Genomic DNA, 19,418 nt, shown 5'->3' with positions numbered 1-19,418 from the left:
AGCCGTTTGCGAGTGTGTTTCCACTTTCTGAAGAAAGCGGAATGTTACCAGCGTGAAACAAACGTTCAAGGAAATAGACACGCAGAGAAGTGAGGCGGAAAGCGGTTCACAATGTTTCATTCACACCTTGCCAAACCCGCGTGAATTAATCGCGCGATACTACACAGAGGATAAAGTCACTGGCGTATCAATCCACTTGGTAATGTGTTAGCGGCACAATGGGTCAGCTGAGAGCTGGATACAGCTTAAGGATCCCACCAAAGTCACTCACGAAGCAGAGAGCAATTTGGAAGAGGGTTATGAGGGACAGAAAAGACTGGAGACGATTATGAGGCCCGCACGATTGATGAAGACGGGTTAGCTAAATATCTGAGACTTTCTCTGCGTTCCGCAGTCTGAGCCTTTGAAACTATCAAGGGTCTAGCCGCGGGAGCAAGTGCTACTGAACAACAAGATCATTGTGTTGCTATATTGCTGACCCCTTATTTTGAAGGATTCGATTGCGTTGAGATGTAAGCTACTCTTTCGTATTTCCTTTCGCACGCTATCTCATTGATCACCAATAAACCCCTTATCAAGTAGAAGGATCACCAAAAAAATAAGATTTGTTCGAGAGGCACTTGACGGAATTCAGTTGAGATTGAAAATGAGCCTTTTGCCGACGTTTTCGAAGAACAGTTGCGCAAAAAAAGGAAGGCTCATGAGAGAACTGAGCGTATCCATGGGATCTTCTGGTTTCTGTTTGTTATAAAACGAACTCTGTGAACTTTCAAGACCGTGGCTCAGGTCGCTTTTAAGACCATCGCTAAACGCGAAGTTTATGTGCGAAATAATGCTTGGAAATTTGCTCGAAATTTCGTTCGTCCGCGTTAGAAAGATTTGCTGCTCCTTATGTTTTCTACCAATTCCGGCTTGTTAGAAAAACGAGTATGAAAAATAAACTTTATGTTCTATTATTGTTTGCAAAGCAAATCAACAACGATCGAAAGCATTTATTGCAATTTCACGAGGAACATGCAGCAGAAAAGAAACTAATTTGCGAAGTCAGGCAGAAATAATGTTTGAAATTTTGATCGCCCGTTAAAAAGATTTGCGCCCTTAAGTCACCAACGAATTTTGGCTCGCTTGTTAGAGAAACGAGAGCGGGAAGTGAAGTTTTAGTACTACTATTGATCACTGGATACTACTGATCGTATAGCAAACAACAAAACGATTCATTACAACCTTAACCGAAACAAAAACAACAGAAAGAAATTAGTTTGCTTGGAGGCCATCACCGCAATTTTCCGACTCGCACATAACAGCCAAATTGTGTCCCCACGCATCAACACGATTGTCGTTCATTAGGCCGTTAGGCTCCAGCTGGGATCATTGACGATAACAAATGTTGCGGAAATAAGAGGTATGACCTACATTTCCGTAATTTTCTTGTCCACGTAAGTTGTTTGGTTCGCCTTCGTTCCAAACGTAAAACATTTGTGTCGAACCGTCTATCCACCTCCAACCACGGTTGGACGTGGCATCACGATAAAGTCCAACCCATGTTCTGTACTTATTGAAGCTCAGTAGTTGTAATACTGTAAAAACTGACCAGAATTTTTGGGGAGAAAAAGTCATTTTACTGTAATAAACTATTTGTTTATTTTCAACCGTTTATTTACCATTTATTTATTTAGATTACTGAAACTAATTAAACCAAATGTGCAAATTAATAGTGCTATCATATTTGAAGAAAAATTCCTCTTCGCTCATTTAAATCATTATATTATGAATTACTTGTTTATTTTTAGTCATTTATTTGCCATTTACTCATTTAGATTATTGTAATTGACACTGCATATTCAAGTTATTAGTGCTACTATATTTGAAATGAAATTCTTTTCGTTCATGGTGAGGTGAGCACTCGGAAACCCAACTTTTAATCTGCTATCATAATATCATCTTTTATTTTGGGTTTTCTTCAAGAATAAACTCCTGTTTTTTTCACTCTTCCACACCACGAATAATGCTTTAATTTGTTTTCCCGAGACCACTTCTTGCGTACATCTGGAGATAATGAATGTCTTGAAGTGGGTAATGGAGCGCAGGCAAGCCGCAACGCATCTGCTGTTGTGCGATAGGAGGGGATTCTGTTGCTTGTTTAAAGACAGCGTATCACAAAATTGATGTGGTACGGAAATCCCAGAAAAGTTTTGAGTTAGGTTTGTAGATTACGGTCCTCTCAGCAGCCTATTCATTGGTTTCACTTGAATACGCTGGCAAGGAGACCTCTTTAATCTTAGACCGCCCGCTCGTAGACGCGATGTGAAAATAAGGGTGGCGCATAGCAACTGATTTCGTGGAGAAGAGCGCCGTTCTCTCGTAGTTTTTTTTTTTAAAATGAAGATTAGGGAAAGGTAAGCGGAGCCACACCGGGGTCCGTGATCTACAAGCCGAATCTCTACGGTTTTCGTGGGATTTGCGTACCATGTCAGTTTCGTGACACGCTGCCTTTGAAGTCATATTATTTGGATCGTGGACGTTGTACCATGTCAGCGTTGCTCGCATTCTATTGCGTGACAAGTTGCATTGTTGGGAAGTGGAAAACACAAAGCTTCTTACGACGAGTTTGTCTCGATTTGTTTCGAACTGTACGATTTCCCATATCTGCTCGTGTAGAGATCCGAGAATAGAAGATTTCGTGTTATGCTGTTTTTAAACCGTTTCACTGCGGCACTTATTACGCTGCTCACTCCACCTCACACCTCCGCCGTACATCACGCGCTTGAAATATTCAAATGGAATGCGCAACTAAACTTGCGATACATGAACGATGAAACGGTGCAGCATGTCGAACAGAGGCGTAACGAAGGAAAATGAAAAGCGGGCTGTAGTTGGACATGGAATATTGGAAGTGGAGAAGTGATCGAGTTTCTTCCTTCGGACCGAATCGGATTGGTCGGAACATGATTACGGTAGTCGTTAAGAGGTTCCGATGTGGCTGCACGATCGAAGGTTTGAGTTCGTCCTACTGGCAACCAAGAGTTTCATCTCTTCGAGGTCGATAAATTGGTGAGAGTCATCTCAAGAGAATAAAGATACTGACTTAAAGGCATCATCCCACGAATCTGAGGTGGTGCGGATTACAGGTGGAGTATTCGTATACGGGATCGCTGATTATGGAGAGAAGGGTGATTCCGTCTTTTTCTTACCAATTGCCGTAAAAAACGGCCCGGAACATACGGCTTCGGTCGTTCCGGCGCGCTATTTTTTACAACGTGTTAGATTGGAGCGCAGTTAGGAAGAAGTGGACGGAATCACACCCCATCTCCATTATCTACTGTGCCGTATAATACTCCACCTGAAATCCGTACCACCTCAGATTCGTGGGGTGATGCCTTCAATCATCAGTTAACCTGCAAGTCATTGTATAGGCCAATATGCGTTCCAGAACCTCAGATATTACGCAGCAGAGCGCATTGGCGCATCACATGCGAATTTATACTTCAGAGACTTTAGACTATGAACATAGCTGATGATCGCATATTTGTCGCCTCGTTTGGTGAATGTTTGCATAAAACAAGGAGAATATGTTATTAAAATTTAAAAACGCGTATTAGAAAAGTAGAGGTGTTTTGGACATTTAATTTGACTCTTTGCAGCTCTCAAAAAAAAAGGCTCGAGAAGGATAACTTAGTCTTCCTCTCCTCGGAAAAAAAGCCCAAAGCTTCGCTTTTTTTCACCATTTTGCTTTAACAGATAAATATTCGACAGTTGATGAGGTCAGAAAACGTTCTAATAGTATGATAGTTTTCCTTAAACTACTGCGTGGAAATGAATATACGCCTACTTTTTCTCTTTATTTTTTCCACTTACTGATCATTTAGGCCTTTTTCTTGAAAATTTCAATTTTTTCACCAAGATAATTTCCGTGCTGTGTTTTCTGTATATTTGAGGATATATTCGAGTGCAAAAGTTGAATAAATGAATAAGTCGTTAACTAAAGCAAACTACAGTGAACTGGAGAACAGAAAACGCTGGATTTCATCAATGCGAACCATTGTGTTACTAAATAATCTGTAGCGCTTACAGAGCTCCCTCTAGCAATCTTAAGCAGAGGCTCATACATGATCACGTATATGGCGGCACTTAAAATATATCAGATTGCAAAACTCTTCTGGATAACAAGGAAGGTGATTGCATGAGTTCATGTGTTGTATGTCTGACTTTCTGTTTGCATCTGGCAAAAGGAAATCGTGTGACTTCACGGTATTAGGTGACTGTAGGGTGCGGCCTCATAACGGAGAAGGTTTTGAAACTAACAGCACGGTCACGCTCCGGAATTGTTTTGGATCCATTCCCAGAGTGCAAAGACGAGTCGCAAGGAGGAATGTCCCTTTATTACGCGTGAACTCCTGTTTAAGGTTGCGATTTGAGCGCGATAGATACCTCCACGCGTACCACGCGTATGTACGTTAGGCGGGAATTTTTCCGTCCTTAAGGTGAAATTTACACTTCCACTTGTACTATGAAGCACAATGGCTAGCACGCGATTTTCTCTTTGGGTAGGTAGGGGATGTGATCGAGCAACGGCGTTCGATTTCATCCCTTCAGACTCTGAAGAATGTGATTTCCCCGAAACATTAGCCAATAACATAGGATAGCAGCAATCTCGCGTCTTGCTCAAATTAAGAGCTTACTTATATAGTAGTTTGTCTCAGAATTTATAACTTTAGTGGTTTCTCTTCAAGAGCAGTTAGGTAAAGGCTGTGCTCCAAGATAAACTTACTTTTCATGAACTCGAATTCTTCGAGAGAGTTAGCTACCGCGAGATGAGCACCAATACTTTCACAAAACTCTTTTGCCTTATTCCAATTTGTTGTATATCGGAAAATCTGAAACTTCATTCAGTATCAAAAGTAGTTGAGAACTCTCGACAGCTTGCGAACAATCACGCGATGGAGTGTGCTCTGATGAGGAATCACCATTAAGAAGTCGAAGTATTCTCACGCAAGCTTCCTTTTCTACTCCGATGCAAATAATTGCTACTGTAGTTGTCATGCCAATAACCGTTTATTGATTTTCCAGTTTCTCAGTTACCAGTTGAAACCACGGAAATATAGCTATTTTACAGGTTTGCTTGAGCTCACTAGCACTGTTATCCGAGTGTCTGTTGGAAACCATAGATGATAACAAACACAACTCCAATTTGAAGTTTCTACCCCGCATTTCGTATAAGAGTGGAGACGAAACGGAGTTTGAAACGTATCATAGTCCTTAACTCCTAACCAATCTATTCTATGATAAAAGAAAACTTTCCTTAGTAATTCACATTATCATATGTGAAGTTGAATTGGTGCTGCGTAGGCAGATTTGGACGTAAAACCCCTTAGTGAGCCCATATCCAGTGGTGATGTGAAGGAGGAACAGTGAACTTTAAGGCAGCACGCCACGAATCTGACATGGTGAGGGAATCCGCGGGAAAAGCTGGCGATGAGGTTGTAGATTGTGGTTCCACTCATCTCTCCCTGGTCGTCGTAAGAAATGGCGTGGAAATCACATTGGTTATTGCGAGGTACGTTAGAACGCTCGTTTTCGCGCACGTTGCGGTTTCCTTAGCAGCCTATTCATCGGTTATACTTGAATAGGAAGGCGAGAATCCATCACTGATCCTCGACCGATTGCACCTTTATGAGACGCGTGCACAAGGGTAGAGCGTTGCAACTAACATCGTCGTTAAAAATGACGTCTTCCTCGCCGTTTTTTTTTTCAGACGATCAGGGAGAGGTGAATGGAACCAGCCTTCACCAATCTACAACCTCTTCGCTAGATTTTTCTGCGTGTTCCCTCACCACGTCAGATTCGTGGTGTGGTGCTTCTAAAGACTCCATCAACGGGTTCCAAGTATGAGAGTGATAAACCTCAGATCCACCCTAAACTCTGTGTGCATGCTATCATAGCTCTTGTAAAAGAGAATTTCAAAAAACTATTCTATTTTATTATTTGAAAAAAACTTTCTTTAGTTTTGATAATTTACTTTATCGTATGTGAAGTGGATTTGGCGCCGCGTAGAGAAATTAGGACATGAAAGCTCGTCTGCAGTAGAGGTGATGTAAAGGAGTAACACTGAACATAAAAAATACTTTGGCACCCTTAAGATTCACTCTAAAGTATGTGTGCATGCTATCATAGCTCTTGTAAAAGAGAGTTTTAAAAAAATCAACTTTTCACTCAGGAATTACTTTGTAACAGTGGCGAGTCTTCATAAATACGTGCCATCCGGTACATGACTCATAATTAGTTTTGCTGAGCGTGAACCCTCCAACTTGAGTCCAACCAGCCAGAAAAAGAACAAAGCAAGCGATTGACCTGGAATGCAATAACTACAATTTCTTAATTAAAATAAGTGAAGCAATTAACAGAGTAGTGATTTATCGAATGGTTTTATGTTTTGTCAAATAAGACCTCAACTATTTTGGAGACTTACCAAAATTTCCGGAAAATATACTTTTATTCTTTCTCGCTCGTTTTTGAAAGTTTTCGTTAAGGAAGACTGATAATCAATTTTATACTAGTCGTATACGAGTTGCAACAGCCGCAACACGCAGATTTCGTCAAAGCGCCTACCATTCCCTTTTATGACATGTCGTACTAGGAGTGTGAATTGATAACTGGTGCTCGCCCGTCTCTCCTTAACTAGTGTCTTGTCCAGTGCCTACTTTTTCAAAAGATATCCGCTGACAGCGCTGAACTGTGCGCGTATGTGTATAAGATTGAGGGCGTTTGGAATTGATAACCTTTCTAGGATACGATGAACTCACTGATACCTCTTTAAGGCTTACAATCGAGTAACCCCTTGTATCACCACATGCAATTCCAAATTCTCAGAGATCACCTTATCGACACTGTTCTAGTCACATGGTATGGTCTCAATCGCGCTCTTATTGAGGTATACTTGATCTGCACCTAGAACGCAAGTGAACGTGCGTAGAACGCGAAGACCGTTCTTAACTCTCAAATGACTTTCTCATTTGACCATTTGAGTTCTCGAAAAGGCGATAGTTTCTTGTGTGACAAGTCACCATTGGAATTGTATTGCTAACTCAGTCGGGGCCTGAACATTAGTCTTAGACCATATATGACATGGAGCATTAAGCTACTAAGGGAAAAAAGGAAAGTGAAGCTGGCGCTACTAACAGTTTGACTTCATCGAACTCTACAAACAGGGCCACTGCAAGTGATTAGCTAAAATATATCCTGTAGGACCTTCAACAAAACCAGAAAGGACCTGAAATGTGGTTTCTCCGCAATCCGCATCTGGCTGATAGGAACGACCTCGCGCTACATGAACGTTTTTTGCTCTCTTAGTGCATTTTGAGCACAATTCTATAAGAGTGCGACTGGACCCCCCTTCCCCTTCTACAACTTCGCTTTAACCATTTATTAGTCCGTGTTTGATATGGATTTAAAGGCAGCATACCACGAATCTGGGGTTATACAGATTTCAAGTGGAGTATCCTTATACAGAGCCGTAGATTATGGAGACCAAGATGGTTCCGCTCATCTCTCCCTGAACCACCGCAAGCAGCCGGCCCCTGAATGCTGCTTTGTACGATACCTTCTATTGCAGCGGGCCACCCTTGCACGTGTAGCGTCCCTTACTGCCTATTGAAGCAGTCCGAATTGATTCCCAACGAATCGCAGGGCGGAGGCGGCGCAAGGGGTGCGGCGTTGCAGTAAATAGCGTCGTACAAAACAGCATTCTGGAGGCGGCTGTATGCAGTGATGCAGGGAGAGATGAGCGGAATCACCCCCGTCTATATAATCTACGACCCCGTATACGGATGTTCCATTTGAAATCACCACCACCTTAGATTCGTAGTATGCTGCCTTTAATATCAGCAAGGAAGTGAATAAATGCTAAAGAAGCTTCAGAAGTTCAAAGTTTACAACTCTCTAACATAAGCTATATCCTCTGCTTCTAATCCTACTCATCTGCAACCTTTTTTGGCTGTGTAACATCGTTGAAGATCTTGGGGATGTTTATATTAGAAAAAAATATTCGGTTGTCAAAACTTGCTCTGTTGGCTATGTTTCACTGAGGTATGTTGTTGTAAGAGTTGCCAGTTGTTCTAAGACTGGCCGGGCGGGCGCCAGTGATGCTTTCGTTTGTCCCGGTCGCGTGCCAGAGTCGCCCAGTGGTTTCTCTTTCCGTGTGAGACATGGAGAGCACCGGACTTTTCTCTCAAAGGCTTTATCAAGCCTGACCATCGGGTTGGCGGTCTTTGTGTAGTGATCCTAATATCGCGTTGTACTCACCCAGTCACTGTTCTGGTCCAACGGTTGTCGTTGAGACGCATCACGTGTCCCTCCCACCTTATTTTGCTTTCCTTGGCAATCTCGGCGGTGTCTCTAATCTTCAATCGCTGACTTACTTACTGACTTAATCGGCGGGCTGATGTCATCGCCTGACGCGATTACCCGCATCTTCGCCGAGGTGTGCCGTCCTTGAACACAGCTCTGCCCAACCTTCTCGATCTTCTGCGAGAGCTTGCACAGAATCAATCCATTCGTCGCTATTCCATATTCTGCGAAACCTTACGTCTCGCCTGAACTGCTTCTCCACGCCGAGTGTCCTCAGGTCCTCTTTCACCGACTCAGTCCAGAACTTCCGTTTTCGGCCAGGTGGCTTCTTCCAGCTCGAACCCGACGAACTCCTCAAAACTCGTTGAACAAGGCGATCTGCCGGTCTCCTTAATATATGACCAAAGAAGCGAAGACGATTTACTTTAGCCACTTTCGATGGCGGTGCAAGATGTTGATGTCTTCCACGTGTCATCCGCCGGTATACCACATCAATTTCTGCGTAAAGATCTTCATTGTGACATACCCTAGGCCAAAAGTAGCCAAGTAGCCGTCTAAGCAGCTTTCGTTCCGTGCAGTCAAGCCTCTCCATAACCGTTGATGGTGCTGCCCAAGTTTCCGATCCGTACATCATGATGGGGCGAATTGCGGATAGGTAGACTCGCAGCTTGACTTCGTTGGTGATGGGGGTCGACCACAGGCATTTCGTTAAGGAGTTAAATGCAGAAGTGGCCTTAGCGCACTTTTGCTGAACATCTTTCTCGTAGCTGCCATCGTTCTTCAGCGTACAGCCTAGGTAACAGAACTCATCGACGAGTTCTATCGGTTGTCCGTCCACCCTGTTTCCCGTTCGTGGTCTCGAAGAGATCCACATCTGCTTGCATTTATCAGGGCGTAGGCGTAGTCCATAGGCTGCACCCAGCTTCGATACAAAGTTGACAACATGTTGAAGTTTCGTACTGCTTTCCACGAATATAACAACATCGTCGGCGTACTCGAGGTCAGTCAAGGGGCACCCAGATGGTGCTAAGACAATGTCGGCAGGACACTGGTCGACTGTTCTTCGCATAATGTCGTCGATTGCGAAATTGAACAGGAAAGGTCCTGCCACTGCCCCTTGTCTTACTCCAGTTACCACTTCAAACGGTGTTGTACATCCGGCTGGTGTTCGAACTGCAGCAGTTGTTCGTTGATTCATGTCATCAAGCAAGCGAACGAACTTTCCTGGTACTCCATCGGCGCGAAGCGCGTTCAGAAGACGGCCTCGGTGAGGAGAGTCGAGCGCGGCTTCAAAGTCCAGAAACGCTAGTTGCATTGGCTTCGAATACCGCTGCCAGATTTCGATCACTCTCCTGACGATGAACACCTGGTCAATCGTAGATCGGCCAGGACGAAAGCCAGCTTGCTTGTCGCGCGTTGTTTCTTCGCGATGTTTAATGAGTCGGTCCAGGATAATGTGCTCCAGTACCTTGTACATAACACGCAGCAAAGAGATTCCTCGATAATTCCTTGGGTCCGTGACGGATAACTTCTTGTGGAAGGGAATTATGATAGCGTGTCTCCACGAATCAGGTATCCTTTCGCTTATCCATATTGAACGGATGATCTTTGTCATCTCACGAATCCCAGACGGAGGAAGATATTTTAGCATTTCTGCGCTAATCCCGTCGTCTCCACCAGATTTTCCATTCTTCATTTTCTGAATACAGACCAGGACCTCCGACTCGGTCGGTGGCTCCTCGTTAACCGCATATGTCGGTCTATGAACGTGTTCGAGTTCAGGAGCTGACGGTGCTAGCCGGTTCAGCAAGGTCTTGAAGGGTTGCTTCCAATTAGGAAGGGTTGCTTCACCGACAGCTACCATTAGCAGTGTTGAGGACATGGGAACATCTTTTCATTTTGCCGCTATACTGTTTTAGTAGAGCGTAGGCTTTCCGCGAGTTCCTGTCCTCCCACGCCTTCTCAAACTCCATCGCTCTTGACGTCCACTCGTTATCGCGGTCTTGTTGCAGTTGACGACGCAGCTTCCTTCTAAGACGCTTTTCCTGGTTGAAGTCACCAGCGCTGCGCGCGACACATACGGAATTGTATGTGGATTTTGTTTTCGCAGATGCAAAGGCAAGCTTCTTCCGCGGCAATAGAACCGGGAGCGTTTCCCTTGCAGCGTCCTGGAACTCCGCACTTTGTGAAGGAATCCGCATCGCTAAGCTTCTTCCTGGTCCGTACTCCAACATGAATAGACACACGTTAGCGGAATTTTCTTCTGCATTCATCGTCTTTCAGACCTGCCATGTCGATTTTCGGTTGAAGAGGAACTCCTCGGTTTCTCTTGTGGAACCGTATCTTGAAGCTGAGAAGAACTGGACGGTGGTCAGAGTCGAACGCGACGTCCCAAACAGCTCTAGATTTTCGGATATCTGACTGAGGAATGTTCCTCGCCAGAACGTAGTCGAGCTGAAGTTTAAGAGTCCTCATCTTCCGCTTGCGCTGCTCTTCAGGCGTTAAAAGGGTTGACCCCTGCCACGTGAGCTGATGGCGTCGATGATTCCTCTTAAACGTGGAAGCGATGATGAGGCCCGTCTGTTCGGACAAGTCGACCAGACGGTCACCGTTGTCCGACGTGCGCTCCGCTGCATAGTACCATTTTCCTAGCACATCGGATTGCTGTTCGAGTCCCATCTTTGCATTTGCGTCGATTCCGACAATGACCACCTGCTGGCTTGGTATTTTAGACATCAACGCATTGAGTTCATCATAGAAGGCGTCCTTACTGTTGTCCTCAGCGGTTTCCGTAGGTGCGTGAGCACTTACGATCCAGAGTTTACGTCCTCCGCGATCCCGCAGTCGTAAAAAGGCGCATCTAGACGACGTTGAGCCAAATTCCTCCACCAGGTTCTTGTAATCGTTCCTCACAGCTATCGCGCAGCCACCTACTTTGTTCTCATCAGCATCGCCGCAGTATATGGTGTAATTTTCGATGCTGATGACGGGCCGATCTCTCATGCGTGTTTCCTGCAGTGCAGCAAAAGGCACACAGAGATATCGCAGAAGTCTGGATAGAGCGGCTTGTTGGAGTTCACTCGATAGTGTTCGGCAGTTCAGCGTCACGAAACGAATGGTTGTTGCCAAAGATTCCATGCTCCCTTCAGGCAGTTGACCTTTCAGGTCATGGGCTTTGGCGGTGTGCTGGACGACAGCACCTTTTTGCAATGTATGGGAAGCTTTCGCCATATAACAGTGCAGGTTATATAGCTCGTACGTTCCCAATGCGTACACTCGAACGCCTGATTGCGTTTAGTTAAAGCAGGGCCACCACGTGCAGGTAGCAATCAGACTCGTATACGCGGCCCCCTTCAATCGCTAACGTAGAAAGACTTTGAATCCCGTTCCTCACTTACGTGAAACGGGATACTTTACGTCTGCTCGCCTTTCGATTGAGCGTTCAAACGCCATCAATCCGAAAGGAGCCTTGACTTTCCTTTCCACATCGCCTCCCTTTTGCTTTGATTTTGCTTTTTCCTGCTTGCAAGTGGCCAGGCTTTTGGAAGAAAATAGGTCAAAGCAGAGATGTTGTGGTGAGGAGGAAGCGGGGTATTCCTAGAGTTTTTCTCACACATCCTTGGATACTCTTGAAAGCTCCCCTCCATAGCCGCTCGTTTCCCTTCTGCTCAGCTCGGAGGTCAAGTCGTTCACCATGTTGATTTCCCGACTCAGATGTAGACCTAGATATGCATAGCTGGAGCATTCGGATATGTTCGTTCCGTTGAGCGTGGAGGGGCAATCAGAAACCCATTCCGTTTTTCATAAACATCGTCTTGTCCGACGATTGATCGAAGGTGAATTGCAAAGCGCCCGAATTGTGACCACGGCTATTCGAAACGGCAGCAACCATTTATTGTTTACGTTATTCTACGGTTTTGGTGGAGTCTTCTGAAGGGGTTAATAAACGACAAAAGGTAACAACTGCACCACTTCCGCGTATAAAAACCGGAACTTCACCCCCTTCAAAGAAGAACGTAGGAAATCGCTAGAAGAACAAAACTGCCCTATAAAGTATCTGGCGCAAGATGTTGTTGCCCATTGAGCCCGCTTCTATAGGTTATCTGGCGCCGGTTCTCAATCGGAAATTTTGGTATCTTAGCTGGAGACACTACCCTTTTTCTTAGGGCCCGCCGAAAACACCATCGCACCCGCTGTATAGGTTCCTTTCAAACCGCCGATTACCCGTACACCCGCTCCATAGGTCTTGAGTCTCCGGTGGACTTGTCACACCCCATTTCAACAGCTTTCTATTTGATAATTTTCTTCACCTTGAATTTTTTTTTAAATTCGACCCGAGTACTTCCATGTTTTTTAATTTCGTGACTAACACACAGACAGACAGACGGACAACCTGACAGAATCAAGCTATAGAAATCTTTCAGTCAAGTCCGGAACTTCTACTTTTCAATGGTTTTAGCCTCACTTCGCTGATCAATAAAAGACTTATTCTCCCTCACGTTGATTAGATTTGTAGACCTGTTTTTTTTTAACAACGCTTCCTTCTCTTCTTTGTATTATGCAACTAATTTCGAAAGATTATACGGGTTTTCTACGGAGAGGAGGTGACGCGTCAATTCTACAAATTGCCGTAAAAAACGGCCCGAAGATCAGCTACAAACACTCCCAATTCGATGTCTTGTTAAAATAGGTGCAATTTAAAGCATTATCTTCCGTTTGGGTGTTCCTCCGATTTCCCCCAACGGAATCACAGAATGATGTTCTAACATTAAATGACGTGAAAGACATCATTCTACTGATAAAGATGGGTGATGCCGTCAGATCAAGACTAAACATCTTGCTATTCTTTTAATGTGTTTTTGCATGCATGTTTCCACTTTCTGAGAACGGTATGCTACAAACTTGACGTGAACCTAAAGAACTAAACACGTTTATGGAGAACAGAAAAGAAGTTTGAGCAAAGCACCCAGACAATGGTCACGGCTATGAAACGTCTTTAACAATTTATCTTTTACGTCACAAGCGGCAAAAACACCTTATTGAAGATCTGCTTACAATGACCGTTCCACTACGAAGCATCACCCCCGGCTTACATATATTGTTCTCAACGGCCTTTGAGTGGGAATCCTTTGTTCCCAAAGTCGTCAAGACATCTATTTTATAGGTTTCTTACGCCTAAAATTTTCTTTCGTAAGTAATTTTCCTGTCATTCCGGTGAACCCGTCGCACTCCTTTTCATTGCTCCGATTACACTGATATTTTCTTCTATGCTAAGTGTATCCGACGCCGATGTTTTTTTTCTCACCCCTTCTAATGAACTGGCGCCCAATGAAATGTCGTCGATGTTTGAACAACATGACAGGGATCACAGAAGGAATTCAAAAAGGAAGGTTCTAAGGCTATCAAACATCGATGGACCGTCGATTTTCCCTTTAAAATTATCCGAACAAAACGCGGCAAATTTCATTTGGATTTTCCCTCATTAAAATTCACGAATGAAAGTTGCACCCCTTCTATCAGTGTAATAAAGGCGCCGATGGACCCGTTTTGAACCCCTTCTATAGGACAAAGCCGTGGACCCGTGAATCCCCTTTTAAGTATCTGGCGATGATTCGGACCCGTCGGTGCTTTCTCTTTTGTATTCCGACGCCAGTTTCCCGTCCTTTTTCCTTTCTTTGATATGATAACGGTTGCCGGTAGACCCTTTCCTAACCTCCTTTTCATAGAGTCCTCAAAGCTTCGAGAATTGTCTTATTTCAACCTACCTGACACGCAGAGGAACAGAGCGACAGACAGAAAAAACTCAGCTCTTTCAGACAATTATGAAACCAATAAACGCGTTTCTTTATGCTCTGCGACAAGTCAATCAAACCGCTTATCAACCGAAAGGAGAACGCGTGGTGAAAAGTGTTCAATCAACTTTTGCTCACTTTCAGGTCAAAATCCAAAATATACTTTTAAATTTTCTTCCCTAAATTATAATGAAGTGATATTTTCTTTAAATAATAAGAGTTTCAGTTTATGTCGCATCAACCTTTTCAAATTCAAAAATTAGTTGTTTTGTTATTTTCTTCTTTCTTTTTTAATGTTATAAAGACAAAAATTTCATAGTTTTTTTAAACGCGTCAGTTCTACATTTTGAGAATATTCAAACTTTAGCTTCAAACACTACTTCTGTTCAAATATAATAACCGCTACACAATTTTAAAGCATTACGCGAAGAATTAGGTGTTCTCCGAATTTTCCTCAACAGCTATCAATGAATGATGTTTTAAGTGAAGCTATTGAGATCGAGGAGGAGAACACAAGTAATGGGCCTAGGAATCCGCAACAAGCGAACAAAACTTTATAAGTTACGGCGTGAAATTGCTAAAATGTGACGTAAAAATACGAAGGTCGTGGTCCCAAAACCTAAGCATTGGTCTTGGGGGTCCGCAACATGTACGCAGACGTCACTCTGGAGTGAGCAGAGGCTAGTAGGTCATATTTTCAGATTTACACTTTTTAAGCGTTAAGCCTCGCATGTGTTGTCGCACCGCTAACCTGGAGTTATTCGAATGCATCTGCTTGTTCGGACACTTTCGAGTGTGCAGTTCGTGCAAAAAAACTAATCGAACGAATTAGATAGCGTATTTTCTTATCATCACCCCATATACTCCAGACATCGTGACTTACTTACTTACTTGACTTAATCAGCGGGTTGATGTCTTCGCCTGCCGCGATTACCAGCATCTTCGCCGAGAGTGCTGTCCTTTGAACACAGCTCTGCACAACCTTCTCGCTCTTCTGCAAGAGCTTGCACAAAATCAATCCATTCATCGCTATTCCATGTCCGCCGAAACTTTACGTCCCGCCTGAACAGCCTATCCACCCCGAGTGTTTTCAAGTCCTCTTTTGCTAGCTCAGGCCAGAACTTCTGGTTTTGGCCAGGTGGGCTCTTCCAGTTTGAACCCGATAAACTGCTCAGTGGTCGTTAAACAAGGCGATCTGTTGGTCCCCTTAATATATGACCAAAGAAGTGAAGACGATTTTCCGCAGCCACCTTCGATGGCGGTGCAAGATGTTGATATCTTCCACGTGTCATCCCCCGGTACACCACATCGATTTCCACATAAAAGTCCTAATTGTGGCATACCCTTGGTCAAAAGTAGTCAAGCAGCCATCTAAGGGACTTGCTTCCGATGCTGTCAAGTCTCTATCACAATGCATGGTGCTGCCCAAGACTCAGATCCGCACATCCTGATGAGACGATTTGCGGATAGGTAGGCTCCCAGGTTGACTTCGTTGGTTATGTGGGTCGACCACAGGCATTTTGTAGAGGAGAGCACAGGTGCCTTTAGCGCATTCTTGCTGAATATCCTTCTAGTTAGCATAGCTCATCGACGAGGTCGATCTACACTCTACCCTCATTCCCGTTCGAGGCCTCGAAGGGACCCACCATCTACTTCCACTTTTGCGAATGAATTTTCCTGGGGCTCCATCGGCGCGATGCGCACTGAGAAGAGTCCGTCCCAATAAGGAGGGTCGAGAGCGGTTCCAAAGTCCAGAGAGCCTAATTTCATAGGCTTCGAGCAGCACTGTCAAATTTCGATCACTTTCCTGACCATGAACACCTGGTCAATCGTAGATCGGCCAGGACGAAAGCCAGCTTGCTCGTCGCGCGTTGCTTTTTCGCGATGTTTAATAGGTCGTTCCAAGATAATTCTCTCCAAAACTTTGTACATAACATGCCGCAAAGAGTTCCTCGTCAGTTCCTTGGGCCCGTGAGCTTCTTGCGGAGGGGAGTTGATATAAATTGGGGAATGATAGTGTGTCCCCACGAGTCATATTTAACGGATTATTTTTGCCATCTCACGAATCCCTGACGGATGAAGAGACTTCGGAATTTCTGCGTTAATTCCATCATCTCCAGCACACTTTCTATTCCCCAACTTCTGTTTACAGATCAGAACATCCAACTCTGTCGGTGGTTCAGTATATGAACGTGCTCGAATTCAAGAGCTGATGGCACTTTTTGTTCGGCACGGTTTTGAAGTGAACCCTCCAATTTGACGGGGTTGCTTCATTGACAGCCAGTGTTGAGGACTGAGAACATCTTTTCATCTTGCCGCTATACTTATTTAGTAGAGAGTAGGCGTTCCGCTGTCTCCCCACACCTTTTCAAACTCCTTCGCTCTTGACGTCCATTCGTTTTCGCGGTCTTTTTGCAGTTGGCGACACAATTTTATTCTCAGGCGCTTTTCCTGATTGAAATTGCCTGTGCTGCTGGCGGTGCATACATATTTATACGTGGATTTTGTTTTCGCAGTTGCGAACTACTCCCGCGGGATCAGAACTGGGAGCGTTCCCCTGCAGCATCCTGGATGCACTTTGTGAATTAATCGTCATTGCTGAGGTTCTTGCTCATCCGTACTCCAACATGCATAGGTACACATTGACGGAATTTTGTTCAGCATTCTTCGTCCTTCAGAACTGTCATTTCCGTTGTAGAGGAACTCCTTGCTCTTGTTCTCTTTCTTGTTGAAGTGTATCCTAAAACTGAGAAGCACTGGACGGTGCTCAGAGTGGAATGCAACATCCAAAGCTCTGGATTTTCGGACATCTGACTGAGGAAGATATCACACTTGGGTCGATTGTGACGATGATTTTGTGCTGCCTAGGTAATTTAGACATCGACACACTGGTCTCATCATATGGCGTCCTTATTATTGTCTTTGCAGAAATTCATAAGGGGGCAACGGAGGAGTGTGCCTCGTTAGAACAGTCGAGCTGAAGTTCAGAGTTATCATCTTCGACTTGCGCTGCTGCTTCAGTCGTTAAAAAGGTTAACGCCTGCCACGTGAGCTGATGGCGTCGATGATTCCTCTCCAACGTGGAAGCGATGATGAGGCCCGTCTGTTCGGACGTAAATCGACCAGACGATCACCGTTATTCGACGGCGCTCCACCGGATAATACCATTTTCCTAGGGCATCGAATTGTTGTTCAAGTTCCATCTTCGTATCTCCGTTGATTACGATAATGAGCACCTGCTGGGTGGGTATTATATTTTAGACGTCAACGCGTTGAGTTGATCATAGAAGGCGTCCTTACTTTTGTCCTCAGTGGTTTCTGCAGGCACATGGGCACTTACGATGGAGAGTTCACGTCTTCTGCGACCATGCTGTCGTAAAAAGGCGCATCTAGACGACTGAGCCAAACTTTCCTCCACCAGGTTCTTGTAATCGTTCACAGCCATCGCGCAGCCACCCAGCTGTTCTCACCAGCATCGCCGCAGCATATGGAATAATCTCTGATGCTGATGACTTAAGTCGATCTCTTATGCGTGTTTCGTGCGTGCAGCAAAAGGCACACAGAGATATCGCAGAAGTCTGGATAGAGCGGCTTGTTGGAGTTCACTCGATAGTGTTCGGCAGTTCAGCGCCACGAAACGAATGGTTGTTGCCAAAGATTCCATGCTCCCTTCAGGCAGTTGGACTTTTCAGGTCATGGGCTTTGGCGCTGTGCTGGACGACAGCACCTTTCTGCAATGTATGGAAGCTTTGGGCCATAACAGTGCAGGTTATATAGCTCGTACGTTCCCAATGCGTACACTCGAATGTCTGATCTGCGTTTAGTTAAAGCAGGGCCACCACGTGCAGGTAGCAATCAGACTCGTATACGCGGCCCCCTTTCAATCGCTAATGTAGAAAGACTTTGAATCCCGTTCCTCACTTACGTGAAACGGGATACTTTTAGCGTCGCTCTTTCGATTGAGCGTTCAATGACGCTCAATCGAAAGAGTGATCCTTTCTTTTTCTTTTGCTCCCTTTTTGTTTGCTTTGATTGCTTTTTCTTCCTGCTTGCAAAGTGGCCAGGCTTTTGGAAAATAGGTCAAAGCAAGAGATGTTGTGGTGAGGACGAAGCAGGGTATTCCTAGTTTTTCTCACCACATCCTTGATGCTCTCAAATGCTCTCCATGCCGCTCGTTTCCTTCTGCTCAGCTCGGAGGTCAAGTCGTTCACCATGTTGATTTCCCGACTCAGATGTAGACCTAGATATGCATAGCTGGAGCATTCGGATATGTTCGTTCCGTTGAGCGTGAGTGGGGCATCAGAAACCCATCCGTTTTTCATAAACATCGTCTTGTCCGACGATTGATCAGGCGTTTATTGTCAAGAGACTGTTCGAATTGTGGCAGCGGTATTCGAAGCAAATAGCTCCCATGGACTTTGAAGCCGCTTTCGACAGTTTTCATCAATTTTTGTGCTTAATAAACGACATGAGTAACAGAACAGCTGCTGCAGTACGAACAGCAACCGGATGTACTTCACCATTCGAAGTGGAAGTCGAAGTGAGAAAATGTTCTAGCGGTTTCATTTCTGATTCCTATAAACATGTGCGAGCAAGAGTAGTACATGTTTGAACAAATTCTTACTCTCGAAACGTTCTCAATTCAATTTCCTGTGCTTGTATGTTAGCTAGCGAGAAGCGAACGTTAACTCAGGGTACGGAAAACACCTGCGCCACATATATCGTTTCCCGTACTTACTGTACAACCATCCATATTTCTTGAGTCTCAGTTTTAAATAATACCAAAACTTCAACAACTTTCTTTCTCCTCCCTTTCTTATGTAACTATTGGTGTGTATATACAAACTTCAGTAATCTGACGAGGAGCGGTGAGGAACACGAGTATTCAAAGTTCAGTTATATATCTTTTTCTGTACCTACAACTATGTGCAGAGTTTTGTCTAGAAATAGTTCCTTCGTGAGTTCCGAAACTTTAGCGCTCAATTCCTTCGCGAGTTCAAAACTCAGGTGCTCTTCTCGTAGCATGTATCTTAATTTTAACGTACCTCAGCGAAAGCGAGTACATTTGACCGCAAGTGCTTAGTGATGAGATCGAGTAACTTCCGAACCAGAGTATGCTTTATATAGTGATTGATATCCGCATTGATATTCTCAACCATTATATGCTATCATGTTAACGTTTATTGCCAAAGTTGTTTGATTCATGCTCTCGGGGTGCAAAACGAATCCATTTCGCGGTGGGAATGTTTTGCCGGTAGCTAAAAATTATTCTTGCAGCACAAC

General features: G+C 44.4%; 4 protein-coding genes across 6 annotated transcripts; all 4 read right to left on the bottom strand.

The window, feature by feature from the left end:
- Positions 1–1,254: 1,254 nt before the first annotated feature.
- Positions 1,255–10,577, bottom strand: RB195_008380 (uncharacterized protein; the record flags this gene model as incomplete). Of its 3 annotated transcripts, XM_064194839.1 has the most annotated exons (7): positions 1,255–1,362; positions 1,414–1,577; positions 4,769–4,874; positions 6,222–6,348; positions 8,299–8,396; positions 8,453–10,137; positions 10,205–10,577. In XM_064194839.1, 7 exons carry the CDS (start codon positions 10,575–10,577, stop codon positions 1,255–1,257), a joined length of 2,661 nt encoding a protein of 886 aa, XP_064045982.1. The 3 variants fall into 3 exon arrangements, with proteins under 3 accessions (XP_064045982.1, XP_064045984.1, XP_064045983.1); XM_064194838.1 differs by lacking the exons at positions 8,453–10,137; positions 10,205–10,577 and having other exon boundaries at positions 8,299–8,339; XM_064194837.1 differs by lacking the exons at positions 1,255–1,362; positions 1,414–1,577; positions 4,769–4,874; positions 6,222–6,348; positions 8,299–8,396 and having other exon boundaries at positions 8,441–10,225.
- Positions 10,578–10,590: 13 nt separating this feature from the next.
- On the bottom strand, positions 10,591–11,574 carry RB195_008379 (uncharacterized protein; the record flags this gene model as incomplete). Its single annotated transcript, XM_064194836.1, has 1 exon — positions 10,591–11,574. One exon carries the CDS (start codon positions 11,572–11,574, stop codon positions 10,591–10,593), a length of 984 nt encoding a protein of 327 aa, XP_064045981.1.
- Positions 10,591–12,235, bottom strand: RB195_008378 (uncharacterized protein; the record flags this gene model as incomplete). Its single annotated transcript, XM_064194835.1, has 4 exons — positions 10,591–11,627; positions 11,742–11,881; positions 11,957–12,065; positions 12,133–12,235. 4 exons carry the CDS (start codon positions 12,233–12,235, stop codon positions 10,591–10,593), a joined length of 1,389 nt encoding a protein of 462 aa, XP_064045980.1.
- A 2,796-nt stretch (positions 12,236–15,031) lies between these two features.
- Positions 15,032–17,580, bottom strand: RB195_008377 (uncharacterized protein; the record flags this gene model as incomplete). Its single annotated transcript, XM_064194834.1, has 2 exons — positions 15,032–15,129; positions 17,436–17,580. The coding sequence occupies 2 exons, from the start codon at positions 17,578–17,580 to the stop codon at positions 15,032–15,034; spliced, it is 243 nt and encodes an 80-aa protein (XP_064045979.1).
- Positions 17,581–19,418: the final 1,838 nt, after the last annotated feature.

This window comes from Necator americanus, chromosome III (assembly GCF_031761385.1).
Source record: "Necator americanus strain Aroian chromosome III, whole genome shotgun sequence".
In the NCBI taxonomy this organism is placed as follows: Eukaryota; Metazoa; Nematoda; class Chromadorea; order Rhabditida; family Ancylostomatidae; genus Necator; species Necator americanus.
The sequence above is the reverse complement of the archived record's forward strand: the minus strand, read 5'-3'. Positions and strand labels throughout refer to the sequence as shown.